Source organism: Taudactylus pleione, unplaced genomic scaffold (genome assembly GCF_031769625.1).
Source record: "Taudactylus pleione unplaced genomic scaffold, aTauple2 ptg000173l, whole genome shotgun sequence".
NCBI classification, from domain to species: domain Eukaryota; kingdom Metazoa; phylum Chordata; class Amphibia; order Anura; family Myobatrachidae; genus Taudactylus; species Taudactylus pleione.
This window is the reverse complement of record NW_028284575.1, coordinates 5,723,858-5,743,977: the sequence shown is the minus strand read 5'-3', so window position 1 is coordinate 5,743,977 and position 20,120 is coordinate 5,723,858. Positions and strand designations below refer to the sequence as shown.

Sequence of the window (20,120 nt, the reverse complement as noted above, 5' to 3'; positions counted from 1 at the left end):
TCCCAATGAATTATCATGCCCTGAGTGGCGAAACTCTGGCACACCCCTCCCAATGAATAATCAGCCCCTGAGTGCAGGACCTCTGGCACACCCCTCCCAAAGAATGATCAGGCCCTGAGTGCAGAACCTCTGGCACACCCCTCCCAATGAATAATCAGGCCCTGAGTGCAGAACCTCTGGCACACCCCTCCTAATGAATAATCAGGCCCTGAGTACAGAACCTCTGGCACACCCCTCCCAATGAATAATCAGGCCCTGAGTACAGAACCTCTGGCACACCCCTCCTAATGAATAATCAGGCCCTGAGTACAGAACCTCTGGAACACCCCTCCTAATGAATAATCAGGCCCTGAGTACAGAACCTCTGGAACACCCCTCCCAATGAATTATCATGCCCCGAGTGCAGAAACTCTGGCACACCCCTCCCAAAGAATAATCAAGCCCTGAGTGCAGAACCTCTGGCACACCACTCCCAATGAATAATCAGGCCCGGAGTGCAGAACCTCTGGCACTCCCCCTCCCAATGAATAATCAGGCCCTGAGTGCAGAACCTCTGGCACACCCCTCCCAATGAATAATCATCCCCTGAGTGCAGGACCTCTGGCACACCCCTCCCAATGAATAATCATCCCCTGAGTGCAGGACCTCTGGCACACCCCTCCCAAAGAATGATCAGGCCCTGAGTGCAGGACCTCTGGCACACCCCTCCCAATGAATAATCATCCCGAGTGCAGGACCTCTGGCACACCCCACCCAATGAATGATCAGGCCCCGAGTGCAGAACCTCTGGCACACCCCTCCCAATGAGTAATCAGGCCCCGAGTGCAGGACCTCTGTCACTCCCCCTCCCAATGAATAATCAGGCCCTGAGTGCAGAACCCCTGGCACTCCCCCTCCCAATGAATGATCAGGCCCTGAGTGCAGGACCTCTGGCACACCCCTCCCAATGAATAATCATCCCGAGTGCAGGACCTCTGGCACACCCCACCCAATGAATGATCAGGCCCCGAGTGCAGGACCTCTGGCACACCCCTCCCAATGAATAATCATCCCGAGTGCAGGACCTCTGGCACACCCCACCCAATGAATGATCAGGCCCCGAGTGCAGGACCTCTGGCACACCCCTCCCAATGAATAATCAGGCCCTGAGTGCAGGACCTCTGGCACACCCCTCCCAAAGAATAATCAAGCCCTGAGTGCAGAACCTCTGGCACACCCCTCCCAATGAATAATCAGGCCCCGAGTGCAGAACCTCTGGCACACCCCTCCCAATGAATAATCAGGCCCTGAGTGCAGGACCTCTGGCACACCCCTCCCAATGAATAATCATCCCCTGAGTGCAGGACCTCTGGCACACCCCTCCCAAAGAATGATCAGGCCCTGAGTGCAGGACCTCTGGCACACCCCTCCCAATGAATAATCATCCCCTGAGTGCAGGACCTCTGGCACACCCCTCCAAAAAAATGATCAGGCCCTGAGTGCAGAACCTCTGGCACACCCCACCCAATGAATGATCAGGCCCCGAGTGCAGAACCTCTGGCACACCCCTCCCAATGAATAATCAGGCCCTGAGTGCAGGACCTCTGGCACACCCCTCCCAATGAGTAATCAGGCCCTGAGTGCAGGACCTCTGGCACTCCCCCTCCCAATGAATAATCAGGCCCTGAGTGCAGAACCCCTGGCACTCCCCCTCCCAATGAGTAATCAGGCTCTGAGTGCAGGACCTCTGACACACCCCTCCCAATGAATAATCAGGCCCTGAGTGCAGGACCTCTGGCACACCCCTCCCAATGAATTATCATGCCCTGAGTGCAGAACCTCTGGCACACCCCTCCCAATGAATTATCATGCCCTGAGTGCAGAAACTCTGGCACACCCCTCCCAAAGAATAATCAAGCCCTGAGTGCAGAACCTCTGGCACGCATACCCCTCCCAATGAATAATCAGGCCCTGAGTGCAGAACCTCTGGCACTCCCCCTCCCAATGAGTAATCAGGCCCTGAGTGCAGGACCTCTGGCACACCCCTCCCAATGAATAATCATGCCGAGTGCAGAACCTCTGGCACACCCCTCCCAATGAATAATCAGGCCCCGAGTGCAGAACCTCTGGCACACCCCTCCCAATGAATAATCAGGCCCCGAGTGCAGAACCTCTGGCACACCCCTCCCAATGAATTATCAGGCCCTGAGTGCAGGACCTCTGGCACACCCCTCCCAATGAATAATCATCCCCTGAGTGCAGGACCTCTGGCACACCCCTCCCAATGAATAATCATCCCCTGAGTGCAGGACCTCTGGCACACCCCTCCCAATGAATAATCATCCCCTGAGTGCAGGACCTCTGGCACACCCCTCCCAATGAATAATCATGCACTTGGAGGTATTTAAATAACCTAGTATGGCCAATAATTACAAGTAATTTTTCTTGTGATGTTCTGTAAAAAGCACAAAAAGGAGTTTAAAGACGGGAGATGTGTTTTTGGGGCATTGTATTGAAGGGAAATACATTTTTGAACTTGCAGATGGGAGTTGCAAACTGTGTTTTCCAAATATTTTTGAAACTTGCTTAAAAACAGTTAAAAATAGCATAGATACACTTTTCTGTACCCCAAGGCTGTAATTAGGTGAACAATACTTGTTTTCTAGAATTTTTTTTCCTGTTAATAAAAAAGTTAATAATCAGCCATTTGACACCTTTTAAGAACCTTAAATACTTATCCAATCATATTTGACATTTTTCTGTGGTTCAAGGCGCTTTCCCACTGAACAGCGTGTGGTGCGTTAGCGCAAATGCGTTAAATTCGACCGCGATGTGCGTTTTAAGTTTACTTGTGGTAAAATATAAAATTTAACACAGCCCTTTGATATGCCCTTACTGTATATTGGGGAAATGTAACTACATGCGATGTAAGACCACATGTTCCGGCGTGAGGTACGGGCATTGCCAACATTATCCATACATATGGTAGCCTGACATTGTGCATTTTCCTGCGCACGTTGCGAGGTAAAATGTCTGATGTGGGGACAATGTAAGTGCCATTGCTGGTATTCATGCGACGTTCCAATGGCAACCCTACGTTGCATTTAATCGAATTGCCCCCCTATATATTTACAACAAGGGAGGTAGGAGGATCCATTAACGACCATTCCTGGCATCCGTGTCCACAGAGGTCTTTAGCCAAAGATAAAACACCCCAGATATTATTTGGCCTCGTACTTTCCTGCACACAACACAAAGTAAGAAAGCTGTAGGGTAATCGCTCTTCACCAACCGATCATGATGATGATAAATCAGTTCAGAACTTCCCCGTCGTAGCTCCGGGAAACCCCTGCGAGAGGCGAGCCCATGCGATACCACTGAATGCACCCCCCCCCCGTGAAATGAAATCACAAACGACAAGCTCTTGCAGCCAGAAACGGTACAATATTTATTTAACATAGTATAGATAATCTGAAGGGTTCAGAAATTTGTACATCTCTATTTACAGTGAATTAAAATATTTGTTTTATTCTCTGACAGATATTTACATTTTGTCAACAGCAACTAAGATTTCACATTTCAACAACAGTGAACAGCAATTACCAGCTTCCATTAAGACAGTTATAAATATGTCCGACATGCACCGATAATGTCATATTCAACGGGTCTGGTTTCCTTCTGCACTCAACAGAGATTACAAAAATACAGTGGTCCCGATGTGCAGGAATAAATGCCACCAAATCCAGGCCAGCGGGTCAGGACATAGCAGGACATCATAACCTTCATACATACAGAAAGCAGCAGTCCTCATCTTATCACCTTATCCGTAATCGCTGGGATTTATACTAGCATGCTAAGGAATGCCTGCGGGGAGTAAGGAGCACCAGCTCACCAGCAAAAAACAGATTTCTGAGTAAAAGCTTAAATAAAAAAAAAAAGTTTATTTACAGGGAGAACTGGTAATATTGTAAATAAGCTATTACAGAAACTCTTTGGTAGAAGAGCTTTTATTGTCATTGGTAAATTTTACCAGGTGTTTGTCTTAACTGCTGCATAAACACAATAAGCATTTACCCCACGAAACGCGTCAGCGTTGGGATAATTCATTCAGTTACTGTTGGACTTTATCTTCCACAATAACAAACAACTTTAATAGGGATCCTCCACCTAAACCATGTACTGTCTTGTGGGCAGTACATAGCACAATAGAAAGTTTCAAGCCTGCTTCCGCCATCGGATAGAGAAACATTGGCCACTTTTCCTCGTTACGTGGCTTGGACTGGTCTTCGAGCCATTTACAAAAAAGTGACCTCAAAATAATTCAACTGTTACTTGCTACACCTGATTCCTTCTCGATCACAAATGCGATCAGAAATCACCACATGTTCATGTAAAAACAAGCAGTAATGGGGAATTCTTTGCAACTCCAAAAACATTACCTTAGTCTGCCATGTCTCGTGGCAAAGGGCCGGCCCTGTATCTAGAAAATAAATACATAACCTTGCATGTTAGCAAAAATGTGTGCATAAATGTCTCCAATAATGCAAATAAAATGCATTGTTTTAATAAGTTAAGTGCAGACTTGTGGTTAAGGTCACCATTTGGGGGCTGAGACTTTGGTAAGTTTCTGGAAATCTATTCTGGCTCTAGGGGACAGCAATAACTTGCCTGAGCTTAGACATAACGTTTGGGTACCAATGTCTTTGAGCTTATTAGATCCACAGATAAAAGGTACTGCAACAACGCGTTTCACTGTATAGTGACTTCACATTACCAATGATCAAGTTACAACAATTCCATTGTTTTTTTTTTTTTTGTAAATTGATATGGTAAATTGAGTAAATAGTTTAAATATTTTGCTGCGTGTAACCAAAATAAAATACCGAAAGATCCAACCCTGAGTTTCTAAGACATATAAACACACAAATACATTTAAAACAGAAAGTAAAAAAAAAAAAAAGTTAAAAATAAAAATTTGTTAACTAAAATACAGGCCCAGTATCAGAAGTTGCATTTCCCTAGCCCCAGAAAAGAAAACTGTTTATATAATGTACACAAGTCAGCCGAGTCACTCACTATTGCTTGGTGATCTCACATAACAATAGCAACCTGGGTGTATTTGATTGGGATAAATGTTTATTTGTAGAGACAACATTGCAAATAGGAGTATTGCCAAGTCAATGCGGAAACTTAAATCTCATAACAACGTTTCTGCATAGGAAACCATGCATTGTCTGTAACACACTAAGATTAACGCATTTCCAAAGCTACTCATTCATCGCACAAATGATTAAAGTTAAAGGATGGGATGGGGAGGATGGTATAGCAACTGTCATAATTCTAAGTCCCGAGATCACAGATCCTTCTCATATGTGAGCACTCTACTGAAGTCCACCAGGATCAACAGGTTTGCGCTCTAAAGCAGAGGTTCCCAAACGCGGTCCTCCAGGCTCCCCAACAGTTCAGTTGTAGAGATATCCATGGTTGAGCACAGGTAGTTATATCAAATTGACCGATGTACTAATTATGTCACCTGTGCTCAACATTGAATATCTCTAAAACCTGAACGGTTGGGGAGCCTTGAGAACTGCGTTTGGGAACCTCTGCTCTAGTGTCTTGCTGCTTCAAAATATGATCGAGTGTGGTGGGGGGAGAAGCATTGTGGAACATTCACAGGTGGACGTGCAAGTAAAGTGCAAGCTCCTGTGCCAAAACAGAACGTGAGAAGTGTGACATTGTATGTAGCCTCATATTAAATAGGACTTGTTCTCTATAAGTAGCCATCCTACGCTTCAGGGTAAGCCCTCCAAGGTAAGCAGCAAGGCATGGTTCACCTTGGCCATGCTAAGTCTATCACTACTAGAGCCAATGTCAAAGTAAATCTACTGTGAATTAATCCAGCAGTTACTATAAAATCCTGTTTCTGCCAGCACAGATTCAAATCAGATACCTGCACTTATACATTCCTGGAACTCTTAGGGTTATATTTAATGAGATCACGAATATCTTTTATAGAAAGCAACATTTGTATGCGCTATAGTGATCACTAACATCAGCATTCCTGCAATATCTTCTCAATTAGTTGAGCGGATATCTTAAACATACCAGGAAAAGCCGATTCCGCAGATAACAACCTAAACCTTGCCCTACTTACATTTCTTTCTGTTGTTGGCACCACCCTGCCCTGATGATATAAAGACTTGGTTGGAAATCACAGAGCTGTCTACTTTAGTCATCACCGGAAACCACACAACACAAAGTTACACCCTGGGTATAACTTCATGACATGCCCACCGCAGACCTATATTATACCGAGACCACAAAAAGAAACAACTCTTGTCTAGTCACATATAAATACATGGCTGAAGAGCAGGGAAATAAGCCCCCCCCACATAAATAAAAGGGCACAACTCTTTAATACAAGTGCAAAATGCTAATCCATTTCACACGGCTTGTTACACAACGATATTGCTCTACTTAAAATACCCTATATGATGGGAATAAATTAAGAACCGTAAACCCAGGGGAAATATAATAAATATAATATATATATTATATTTATCATAAAGACTGCACATACATACATCCATCAACTCAATAGGCGGGTGCATAGCATACAAATATACAACCAAATACACATCGGTAGCCTGCGGGTTAGAAGATCAAATAAAAGAGTAAGAAATCTTTTGCCCGTTGACAGAAATGCCAGATGATTTCTTACTTGATCTTTTGGTGTACTAGAAACCGAATTGCATTTGGTTGATTATATATATATATATACATATATATATATATATATATATATATATATATATATATATATAGTTTTTTTTTCCAGCATTGTGACTTTTGGATGCAAAGTGCCCTATGCTTTAAATCTATAGACACTAAATGATTGCCATCAAGACTTCTTAAACTAATGGTAGGCGATATTCTGCTGAAATTTAAAAACAACGAAAAGAGAAAAAAAAATGTAAGAAAAACCTTTTGGGCTGGATCTTTAGCGATGAAATTTCTATATACATAACTCGAAAAAAAAAAGAGATGTAAGAAACTACGGCAAGTAATGTAAGTGTACTAAAGTCTGGAGAAAACCAGCACGATAATCCATGTATTGCGTTTCTCCCACTAGGAAAGCCCTGCGGCTCTGTGAAGGTGTTCCGTATCTCTACAGCCAAGTTTAGTAATCCTGTCAACCATTGGTCACCTAGGGGTGGGGGTTGGGTATGAGATCCCGGCGGTCGGGATGCCGCTGGTCAGAATACCGACACCCATAAGGACAGAAGGTAAGTCTAACCCTTACCCCTAACCTCCCCGCACCCTAAACCTAACCCTCCCCCTAACGCTCTATACTTCCCTTCGGGATGCCAGCAGTCAGGATTCTGGTGCCTTTATCCTGACGCTGTCGGGATTTCGACACCGGTATTTCCCCAGTCGGCATCCCGCCCCCCCTGGGATGCTGACTACATCCCCTAGGGGTTTACGGCTTTAGCTATGAAAAGTGGCAAGATCAAAAATGACTCCAAATAAGGATCCAAATATTGAGCAACATATTAGAAAAACTGCTGCCGCAACATCACCCAGAATCCTCCCTTGCTCAGACCCAGCAGCCAGGGATTGCACACCGGCACCACACTCCGAGCACACTGGTTGCAATCTCATCCATTCATGAGGTTTCTGAGTAATCCATGTAACCACAGTGAACTGTCATGTGCCGTCAGTACTGCGCTTGTCAGGCTGCGCCTCAGCCTGTATGACCCGCCATTTTAATACACAAATCTCTATCTGTATTTCAAAAATATTTTCGATCTACGCTGATATAAAAATAACTGGATGCAGGGCCACATTGTCACAGTATTCATATGAATGGACATATATACGCCATTTAATGGCAAAAAATCTGTATGCATGGAACTTGTGTATAGTCGCTTTGGGGCGGGGATGGAAATATTCCTGAATCTCGCAGAGCACGCGCCATCCTCAGTACCTAGCGTTTCCTTGCAAGTTACAGTACAATCATTGACCGTGTCTGGGGAACCTCGGAGCTCGCTCAGGGGGGCTCAGATCGCACCGTTACAGGAAATCAGCAACATATATCAGCAATTTCGGCATTATCACATTTCTAAAACTACTGTTCAGTAAAGAACGCCGCACCTGTATCTGCTCCGTTACAGCACATATTCATTTAATGCATTATAATTTAAGGGTGCCATCGTTTGTAATTATACTTAGAAAAATATACTGTTTAGGTTTTGCTTATTTTACAGAAATGGTATTTAAATAATGGATAGATTTCTAAATGGTTCTTTAGTCCAGGCTATTGCAGCTCAACCAAACCGCACGTATTACTGTCCTTCCTGCTGTGAGGCAGAAATGCCATTTAAAAAAGGATTTCCCACTTTAAAAATGATTTTGACTAAATGACTTTCCAATAGTGGTATCACTGGAACCCCCCATAATTTGTTTTATTTAGCTGGGTCCTGGGACTTAGCTGGGGGAACTATGCCTCGGTGCTGCTGTATCGGATCACCCTATTATGGGTAAGGCTAAGGGCCGCTACAGGCAGAGATCTGGCTGTATACAGAGGCAAAGTCATGCCTCCCACCCCGTACAGAACAGACCCCATATACCTGCTGCTCACAGCCATCTTTCGGGTTATATTGTAGAGAGATGATGCTTGCGCAGTGGACTGTGAAGGGTTTTTGGATCTCCTGGACTGGCTCCATCATCATCTAAAAGATGGCCGCTGGCATTTGGTAGCGTAGCGTGAGGACCTGCTGCTAAGCACTTCTAGTGGGATCTATTTTGTGCACAAGACGTGTGACACTGGGGGCGGTGTGCACTGCACACCCTGCACCCAACATAGACATGCCACTGGCTTTAGGCGAGTGACAGGATCAGGGGCGTTTCTAGAGAGGAGGGGGCCCATGTGCAGTCTCCGACACGGGCCCCCTCCTCGCCGCCTGGTAGCGCACTGAGCTGTGTGCTGCCAGCGCCGGAGTTATAGACTCTGGGGACAAGAGTGTGCCCAGAGAGTCTATAGTGTATGCACTGGTCAGCGGGAAAATGGCCGCGGCGGCCATTTTCCCTGTACTGTGCAAACGACGAGAAAATGGCCGCCACGGCCATTTTCCAGTCGTTTTACAGCGCCGGACGCCAGCGCCAATGTGGGACTCCGAAGAGGTAAGTAATATTATGGGTGCAGGGTGTGCGGTGCGGGGCCCCCCTGGACCCAGGGGCCCGTGTTCCCCGCACACTCTGCACCCATTATAGATACGCCCCTGGACAGGATCCTGCTATATACAGAGAACAGTGGGTGTCACAGGGGGTGATTTTAAAGTGGAAAACCCATTTAAATGATACAAAGTCTGTGAGCCGTCACAGGAAGGACTCACTAGGACAGAGTTAAGCCTAAAACATATGGACTCACAAACTAAACCTGTGAAGAACAGTAAAAAACCAAAAACACTTCCTACAAACTGGCAGCACAGACTGTACATAGAGGGTGCACCAGACGCTTCACTGAAACAACACGAAAAGAAAAAAAAACACACTTCAAAATGAGCCGATCATTGCATCAGACGTCTACAGCTAAAAGCACAGTATATTCATTTGTTTTCTCGTTATTGTTATTGCCAGGTCCATAGCAGCAGCCCAGTATACAGGGGCTTACAGCCACCATTACATCCACTTGTTGATACAGTATTGTGGCCTCCAGCCTGAATTGAATTCAGGGGAAGCCAATTAGCAGCTACAGTACTTATCCTTCCAAGCTTCATCTGACTTGAGGGCTGCAAGCTGGGCGGTCGTCAGTCTGTTCTTTCAAGACAGCGGAGAACAGAAATTCAGAGTCTCTTCTAACAAGACGCCCAAATACGAAAAAGAAGGACATTTACAGCAACTATAAAGTACGGGTAAGCTGCGTTGGTAACCTATTAATTACTTATACAGGGTAGAGCAATAAACCACATTACCCGAAGGAACTGCCAGTAACCTGCCAAACATCTGCCGCTGTCAAGAGCTTGGCAGGAGATGGCGGGCTGGCTCCAGGACAGCGTCCCCGTAAAGGGGCACAAGCAAGCTAGTATTGCCGGTTCCTATAAAACTGAGCTACCGGATATAGACATAATATTATTAACCACACAGAATACTCACAGATAGTGCTGTGTTTCCTAACGTTGCTATGTAACATCCCAATACATTCACACCTAGATCAGCAGAAGGGGAACTAAAACATCTAAGCTTGCTTTAGTGGGGTTTTTTTTTTTTTGAGGTTGTGGGAGTACAACAGCAATAATCAGCACACCCACTGCCCCCCTTCACCCTTCCAGACCCAGGTAAGATTAGGGACGTTATAACAACTTACAAAACGCATTACCATGACGAAGGCAGTGTGGTTAAGAAAATCACAAAGAAGAACGAAAAAACACACACACGGTTTTCATTTTGTACAACAGCAATTCCAGCAAGCTGTGTGACACTCCCTGAAGTGACCGGCCCAGCTGGACTGACGAGGGTTTGAGATCTTAAGTCACTGGGGAGAAGGAAGAGAGGGGAGCAGCGGAGAAGGACTCTTCGGCGGAATACGAGGAGAGGCAACCTACAGAGTCCTCCATTTACCCGACATTGAACTTGACATCCAACTGCAAGCGTGAACCGGTAGGAAATAGGATTATCCTGGAAAGACACCCAGTAGGATGTTTTTGTTTTTTAAACGATTATTCTCTCCAGTTTTGGGTGTAATAAACCCCACACATGGGGGGCGGAGAAGGGAAGACACGTATTTTGGGTTATGGAAACTGTGAAGAGATTTGCAGCCCCAAATAATAATAATAATAATAATAATAAAAAAAAAAAAAAAAACGAGTCTACAGATCCTAAAATGCAGTCCGGTCATTGTCTCTGCCAATGAAGTTCAGACACAGAAGCATAACGTACGGGGGATTGTCCAATGGTGCAATAAACCAATAGATGGAACGTTCTTTATGGATAAATAAATTGCACTAACAAGTGACCTTCCTAATCTTCCACGTCAATTTCTGGTTGAAGAAAAGTGGTCGCATAGCAAATGCATTCCCCAAATCTTCATCCTCCTGAAAAAGAGATTCATTGTGGACTCACAGTGATGAAATGGGACTGACAGCTCCTAAATTGCACATCACCCAAATTAAATAAAAAAAAAACATGGGGAAGAAATGAGAAAGGTTTTACATATATATATATATATATATATATATATAGAACCAGGTTGGGAGCAGACGTTTGTATTGCTCTAGCTATAATGTACAGAACTCTATTCGGGGCAAATCAGGAGAATGGCAAACTTATTGGAAATATGATAATTGTTTGTTCCTGTGCAAAGTTTCACTGGTTCTACGATGGGAGGGGGGAGCCTACACTTGGGAGATTAACTGCATATTGAAACTTGGGGATCGGGACTGTTTGGTCAAAGGGGCACCGACAGACAGTTGGTCTTTGCCTTCTCCGGCATGGCCTAATCGGTCCTCTTGCAAGCTTATCGTTGAAAACCGGTTGGTGTTGCAAGCGGAAAGATTGGCGACTCCACCTACCCCACCACTACCGGCAGCTTGGCTGCCGTTTACATAGTCAAAGGATTTAGTGGACGAAGTGCTGGAGGTTCGGAGGAGACTTAAACTATTCGCTTTAGACACCACGTGGCCCGCCGGAAGGCTCAGGTGCTTCTTCATAGGTGATAGCTCTATCGCTTCAAGTGTAGGATCTGGAGTTGCGGGGAGGGGCTGTCTCCTAGGTGTGACATCCGGGCTCTCACTAGGTTTGGACGGACTGGGTAGGTCTTTCTCTTTGATAGACCGCACGCTGCCTCCTTTTCTGGAACCGCTCCGCTGAGACGCAGACGAAGGCGGTTTGGCTCCCACGGGCTGACTGCTAACAGAGGCCCCCGACGAGAAGCCTTCATCCGCGTCATTAAAGTTTATTGAGTCCTCTCCAGTCACAGTGCCTTCAGGTCCTAAAATACAAGTACAACGTTATTGATGTTATTCGTACCTAATCTACTCTTGTAATCTGCACATAATAGTTCAAATTAACATGAAAAAATCTTGCTCAAATGAAAATTTGTTTGCATTATAGTTCAGCTTTTGGTCTCCAACTTATCTTTATCACCTTACTTATAGAATTCTAATACAGTTGAGCTTTATTCACATTAGACTTTTGAATTTGTTTGGCATTGCTCGAAATTCATTCAGCTGGTTGTAATAGTTACAATGTGGCCTAGGTGTAAAAAAAAAACTACAATGAACCTTAGACATGATATACAAATGCAGCACAGACTATGTGAACGCAAACTATACGTAATAAAGCCTTCTTTGTTTGTTTCTAGTATACTTAAAAGAATACTCACTCCTCAGTCATATTATAAACGTCATCAATATACCAATCCGGAATAGTAAAACTGGTTACAGCAGGGCGACTCAGTATCAGACCGCCAAAACATTTAAATATCCCCCAGAGATTAAGCTGTGGGGGAGATTCATATAAGTGGGAGCCGTGAGGTGGGGTTGCGCTAATTGCGGGTACTTATGGGGCGAAAACCTTCACTTGAAGAACGAGTTTGAATTTCCTGCCTGGTGACCCACATAGCTTTAGTGCGTGAGGTTTCACTGACACCTCGCCGCTCACTGGCTCCCAGTATGCCATGGCCATAAAGAATTCAAAACATTACCGCCCAGTTACCATCTTGCAAGTGTTCTTTCATTATGAAAAGTCAAAACGAGGCTCAAAGCAAACAGACACACTGAATAATCAGTGGTGCCACTATTGCCTATTGTTGGGAGAAGGGAGGGGGGGCTGTGTCCCCTGAATGGTTGGGTGTAGGCTCTCCTCTACCAATATCTTCGGTCACTTGTTCTCACACCCCATTGAGGTGACCAAGATAATTAACCAAGATTGCCGACTGTATTAAACATAACGTGCAGCCTGGACATCGCTGTAATGTCTGGTGGCACATCGCTCAGAATTGAATTCCCTACTACTACCTCAACTCCAATATTTAAACATGGAGGAGGTTCTGTGACGGGAGGAGATGCCTTATGTGGGCCATACATCTACGGTCCGGGTTTCCCGTTCTGCTGACGCCGAACAAAACCGCTGGCATCAATGATCGGTGATCCATCAGGGAAACTCAACATGTTAAAAATTCTCGACTCGCCTATTCTGACCATTTTTGGGTCAGAATCGGGAAATCGAGATTGTCCAACATGTTAGATTTCTCCGACCCCAGCAGAACGGGTTATTGCCCCAAAAGCTGCTAGATGTATGGGTACCATTTAAAGACTATAAAACAGACAAGATTAATAAGTCACATCATGCAGTCATCTAAAGAGTCGGGCTAAGTTTTTGTCGAGAGTTTCGCAACGACCTTCCCGTCCGTGGGAATCTTGGTGAAACCCACTCTACTGACTGCACCTCGGTGATGGCTGAAATCCCATTTACTGCAGACACATTGTGACATTCAGCCTCCTGTGTTTATCGGCACATTCAGATCAAGTCGGACTTTCTCCTTGCTGATCTGCAACATTTTCGTTTTGGCATTTTATGACGGAAGAACGCTTACAGGGTGGCCAAGTGAAAAAAACCCCCAAAACCTAGAGGCTTATTGTACAAATATAAACACTGCTTAGATGTAGTGAAATATCCAAGTAAGTCTCCATACAATTATCACCATTAGAACACAACATCTTTGGAGGATACTGTACCCCCTGGAACAAATCTATGAAACTTTGTATTTCTAATAAAAGAAAAAAATAGAAGAGAATGAGAATGCAAAAGGAAAATTTGATTGAATTATACCAATGAATGCTTTGGAAATCTGAAAAAAAAAAAAGATGGAGTATGCGCTCATCTGTGGCATTTGGGCCGATGAGTAGAGAAAATGCTGCTTTAACCGAAATTCAGACTGCATGCAGCATATTTTCCTTTCTGTACATTATGCACAACTGGGCAGAAGCTGCACCTACCTGATAATGCCCTATCGAGGCCATCGTGTCTTTAAGGAAGGTGCTTGTCCGAGGGAAGCAGCAGCATTGGGCAGTAAGAGCAGACGGCTGGGCACACAGCCAGACGCATTCATGCTGATCCCATGCACATTCAGCAACTAATCATCAGACATGCAAGAGGGGTTCTGAAAACGGAGAGGACTGCAGGCTCTATGGGTCTAAATGGTTCTCCGGCAGCAAAGACCAATTCTGTCATTCGCAAAGGGCCGTTGCGTGCAGTGCTACTTATCAACTCTACGTTCCAGACATTATATGTAGATTAACCAAGATTGCTGAATTCCCTCCTACCACCTCAACTCCAATATTTAAACATGGAGGAGGTTCTGTGACTGGAGGAGATGCCTTATGTGGGCCATACATCTACGGTCCGGTTTTCCCGTTCTGCTGACGCCGAACAAAACCGCTGGCATCAATGATCGGTGATCCATCAGGGAAATTCAACATGTTAAAAATTCTCGACTCGCCCATACTGACCATTTTTGGGTCCGAGTTGGGAAATCGAGATTGTCCAACATGTTAGATTTCGCCGACCTCCCCGACCCCAGCAGAACGGGTTATTGCCCACATAGCCACGAAGATGTATGGGCCCCATTTGAAGACTATCAAACAGACATGATTAAGAAGTCACATCATGCAGTCATCTAAAGAGTCGGGCTAAGTTTTTGTCGGGAGTAGATCGAGAACGGCTGCAACAGATCATTCATTTTCAATCAGGGCAATGTATTTACGGTGCAGAAATTAGGCAGCAATAAGATCTCCGCTCGAGTTTGAAAAAACAAAGTGCGGTTATTTACAGTATACAGGATGTAACACAACAAAGTGCTGTTATTTACAGTACACAGGATGTAACGATACTTGTTTCCCATCAACGGCACAAACTATCCATTCAAACATGGTTTCCTCCATTAAAATCTCCCATGTAAAGGTGAGGTCATATTGATTATAGCTTTAAGCAATGGGGGGTAAACGTAATAGCTGCGACTTGCAGGCAGTGGGGAGGTCCCGGGGATTCTGCCCGATGTTTTATAGACGGTAATCATTTAAAAAGGCAAAAGCAGATTAGTTTTGCCTTTTAAATTATTGCCCCAATAGAACCTAGGGAAGACTCGATGCCAACATTTGGTCCATAGTATGTACTGTACAATTATGTTATATAGCCATCGGGGCATTCAATGCAGAGTCTTCATGATCTAGTGGTATTGGTGAATATATACGTTGGCCATCTTTTGGAATAAATCTATTAGAAATATTTATTTTGTACAGAGTAGATTGTACTGTAATGGTCTTTACCCAGATGTGTCCTTACTCTTCTAGCCTTAATACGACATGCAGCGTGATATGCCCGGCAGGAGACGGGCATCTTTTTTTTTTTGTCGCAATGCCATGTGACATGGGTACACCAGGAGTTGATTAATTTGATAAGTGACACTTGTATCTGTGTGCAACCGAGGATGAAAACGGAACTTGGTGTGGAAAAAAAATGCGGACGCTGTATCGTAGCCCTTCGCGTGCTGAAGTCGCACACAGATATACAAGTGTCACATATCAAATTAATCAGAACAGTCTCCGGGTGCATCCTGGTCAAATCGCATTGTGACTTAGGCATCTATTTACTAAGTAGTGAAAAGTGATAAGCTGCCAGCCAATCAGCTCCTAACTGCCATCTCACAGGCTGTGTTTGAAAAATGACAGTTGGGAGCTGATTGGCTGGCACCTTATCACTTTTCACTCTGTCTCCTAACACTGCTTAGTAAATAGACCCCATAGACACATTTGTAGCAAAAAAGACGCCTGGCGCTAGTAGCGTTCTCATGGGACCAGGCGCACAGAGAGGGGCTATTCAGTACGACTGCAGCAGAGACTGGTGAGGATACATCTGTACACTTTGTTGTGGAAAGTAGCCCCTTAACTTGCACTGTACAGTCCTGGCGTTTTACCTTAGACTGTACGATTAGAGAAAGAGTGAAGACATAACACAACTAATAAACGTGACATACATGTATACATGAAATACCTGTACTGTAGACAGAAAAAAAGAAAAGAAAAAAAATTCTTAAGTATGACTTAAAAATTCCAGAATATCATTTTTGTAAGAGGGTATTATATGGGATCCAGTTAGTAATCAATTGCATTTAAGGGTTCAATCTCCACCCAGCATTAAATACAGAATTCTACTGGCATCCATCACACTGATAGAAAACATGGTTCTACACTACGTAGACAAAAGTGATTGGACACCCCTTGTGCAAGCAAAATGCATACCATTGCACACGAGATTCAAATAGCCACTAATGGACAGGAACACTTGGTAGGGAGGCCCAGGCACATGCAGTTCTATGTAAACTATGAAAGTGTTTTATCAGGACGACAATGACACCTGTCATGTTTCCAGGGTGACGCTGGACTGGTATACAGAACATTCGGTAACTCGGATGTACTGGCCAGCTCAGAGTCCAGATCTTAAACCCATTGAGAACCTCTGGGACGAATTGGAGCGACGGGTGCATTCTAGGCCGACTCGACCTCCTTCAGTGTCACAGTTGGTCACTGTACATAAGGGAGAATGGCAACACATACCGCATGCTGCTGTCCAGGAACTTGCGGACAGTTTGCCAAGAAGGGCGTCTGTAGGTCCACCACGTGCAGTGATTACTGCAAAGTACTGATGTCAATAAAATCTCGTTGATCTATTTACGGTCAGTTTCCAATCACTTTTGTCTACATAGTGTATACACATGAAACAAAAGTATAATAAGCCATGTGTATTTTATTACTGGGGCGGGTCACTGGAGTCCAAATCCACTTAGTCTGTGAGCGACTGTGTCCCAGGCACCGAGAAATAGGCATCTTCTACTTGGAAAACCAATGGATGATACTATAGGTAAATGAGAGCTTGAATGCACCATCCAGAGATAACACAGCAGCAGCTCCAATGTCCGGTGGTCCAGGATGTGCGGAAATTGAGTCAAACTTTCTTTAAAGCTTTGGGGCCATGCACATGCAGCCAAATACATTTTCATGCTACAGTTCTGCGAAGATATACGGGCTTCAGGATTTGCAAATTCTCATTTCAAAAGTGAGCGATGCACAAAGAGTTTTTGCATTTACGTTGCAGTGTATAATTCTGTCACTGTGTTTGCAGGCACTGCCACACTACTATTGCACTAAGACAGCTGGAAAAAAAAAACTAATGTACTGGAGGGGGATTGAGATCTAGCAGACCAATAGGAACCTGTTATCATGGAAACTGCAACTTCTTATTGGTCCTCCAACTTAAACCCCCCTCACGTCAGCAGTTTATGGAGGAAAAATAATTCCTGAGGTCCTCTGCATCCTACATTACAGAAAGGGATGGGTCCCCAGGACAAACTGTGTAAGCCAGGGGCGCCCGACTGCAGCCCACTCCCTGCTGAAATCCGGCCCCAAACCGGGTTCAGATTACTCTGGACAGCTCTGTCCAGTGTTTGGAGGTGGTATGTGTCACTTGGCAACGTCATTGCTGAGTCCACTGTTCTGCTCCACCTCCTGTCCACTTAGGGGATTCTGAGTGGCATATTACCAGTCGGGGCATTACTGTGTTGCATATAAACAATTGGAGCATTAGTGTTGCATATTATCAATTAGGCATTACTGTGTGGTATATTATGAATTAAGGACACTGCTATGAGGCCTATTATCAATTTGGGACACTACTGTGTGGCATATTATAAATTGGGCACACTGCTAGGTAGCATATTATCAAATTGGGGACAGTGCTGGGTGGCGTAGTATGAATTAGGGACACTAAAGTGTGGTGTATAATGAATTGGGGACACTGCTAGGTGGCATATTATGAATTGGGGACACTGCTGTGTGGTGTATTATGAATTGGGGACACTGCTTGGTGGCATACTATGAATTGGGGACACTACTGTGTGGCATATTATAAATTGGGCACACTGCTAGGTAGCATATTATCAAATTGGGTACAGTGCTGGGTGGCATAGTATGAATTAGGGACACTTCAGTGTGGCGTATAATGAATTGGGGACACTGCTAGGTGGCATATTATGAATAGGGGACACTTCTGGGTGGCATTTTATGAATTGAGGACACTGCTTGGTGGCACATTATGAATTGAGGACACTGCTTGGTGGCATATTATGAATTGGGGACACTGCTAGATGGCATATTGTATACCTCATCACAGTAAGCAAAACTGAAATCTAAAAACATTAAAAATATTATTTCTTTAGCAAACACCTAATTGCTGGGAGAGTTTGGACACCCCTGGTGTAAGCGTACAGTGACTGGGGAAGCAGCAGGTTAGTGTTAGATAACTAAGTAAACATTTTTTGTTTTTTTCCTTTTTTTATGTTTTTGTGGGGGGATCACAGATATGGCAGACAGGCATATGTAAAATATCAACAGGAAACTGATGTGAATTATGGTTACCTCTGGTTTCTAGAAAGGTGTGCTACACAACGCAAATCAGTAGCGAGCAGCACAGATTGGGGGAAATTCCATTAGCAGCGAATTTTCAGTTTTCACTTTGCACAATATTTTTCTGCAGACATTTTGCACGACTGTGAATAAAAATGATACAATTGCACCTGTAATCACTGTCATGCATTAAATATGCTCATTCACTCTGTCTTTTGCCTGCCCCTCCAATAGGTGGCGACGGTCTGAAAATTATTTCTTTTAATCTGGAAAAGTCGGGATATAGAACCGCGCACCAGTAAACACATCCTTAAAAGTTAAAATGTCGGAAAAACGTATCTAGCGACTAAAATAAGGCACATGAAGAAAATGGGCTTATGACGGCATGACTTTGGTGTTGATTTGTTTGTATGTTTATTACCGAAACGTTTTTCTGGTGAAGTTCTCTCCCTGCGAGCAGGTATATAACAAGAGGTTTTAACAATCCTGCTAATGGCAGGGGGCTCACTTGACTCAATTTTAACTTTGGACTCACTGGGGTTAAAATGTCAGCCTTGGCACATCATGCCCACTTGCTTGGTACTTTGGAAGAGAACCCAGAGACTTAGAAGGCTCTGGTGTCCATTTCATATTCTGGGGAGATCCTGTTCTGTCCCAAACTGGTAAAAGGTAAAAAAATATATATTTTATCCCAGTCAACGTCCCTAGACTAAGAGTCCTAGGTTTTGATCATATCGTCCCGATAGGAAAGGCAGGAGTCAGGCCTCCAGAGATCAGTTCTCCACGACCTCAAGGGATCAGTTCCCCGCTTTCCTTGGAGGACTGCAGAAAGGTAAGCAGGCATGGGCAGTTAGGTGTCCAGTTCCTTAACCTTCTAACAAGCAGTCAGCATGACAGTCAAGCTGACCACCTGAGAACTCTTGTGATTGCAGCCCGATTGCCACTTTTCTGGGACCAGTGGTTTGAGTCCACTGCAGATGCCATGGTGAGAGGCATCATAGGTTGATTTCCTGAAGACCTACACCCAGGCGCTTTTTCACCACAGGTCATCCTTGAGACAAAAGAAAATACTAAGCGATTGAGTTAATTCTTTTAGAACAAACTCGATTCTTACTGTTGACTTATTATGAACCTGATATTCCTTAATGGTCTGTTGAGCATGTACAGGTTCAAGATGGGAGTGCTTGAAGTCAGCATGGAACAGGCTATGTATTTGGTATCCAAGGAGATCAAGGAAAGTACTTACATGTGTGTTCTAATAAGGGAGGGACATTAGTGCCTTCCAAGATTTGCCAGTCAGTCCCGTAACTTTAAATTTCGGAAAAAAGGCCATTGACCACAGCGCCGAAGGTGTCCACAAAGAGGTCAACCTGTCTCAGATCCAGGGGAGTCATCCCTTACCTGGACAATCTACTGACCAAAGTGATCTCCCCATCCTTGCTGTAGGCTCATGTTCTGGAAACAGGCCATATCGTAGAACCTCACAGTTGGATTTTTAATATCAAGAAATCCAACATGGCCCCAGCCCAGCAGAAGATCTTCCTGGGTTCTTCTGTTTAGCACTTGTCAGCAGAGGGTGTTCTTACCAGAGGACAAGATCCTCTTGGTACAAGAACTCGTAAAGTTCCTATTAGCTCACATGCAGATGTCCGTTAATTTTGTTTGAAGGTTCCAGGACCCACT

The 20,120-nt window shown here is 44.4% G+C and overlaps 1 protein-coding gene across 4 annotated transcripts in view; it reads right to left on the bottom strand.

The window, feature by feature from the left end:
- Window positions 1-6,743: 6,743 nt before the first annotated feature.
- HYCC2 (hyccin PI4KA lipid kinase complex subunit 2) overlaps window positions 6,744-20,120 on the bottom strand; it is a 147,933-nt gene continuing 134,556 nt past the window's right edge. For all 4 annotated transcript variants that reach the window (XM_088475504.1, XM_088475506.1, XM_088475507.1 and 1 more), the window contains one exon: window positions 6,744-11,968. In XM_088475504.1, the coding sequence (XP_088331630.1) occupies window positions 11,373-11,968 (596 nt within the window). In that variant the 3' untranslated portion in view covers window positions 6,744-11,372. The remainder of the gene's footprint in view (window positions 11,969-20,120) is intronic.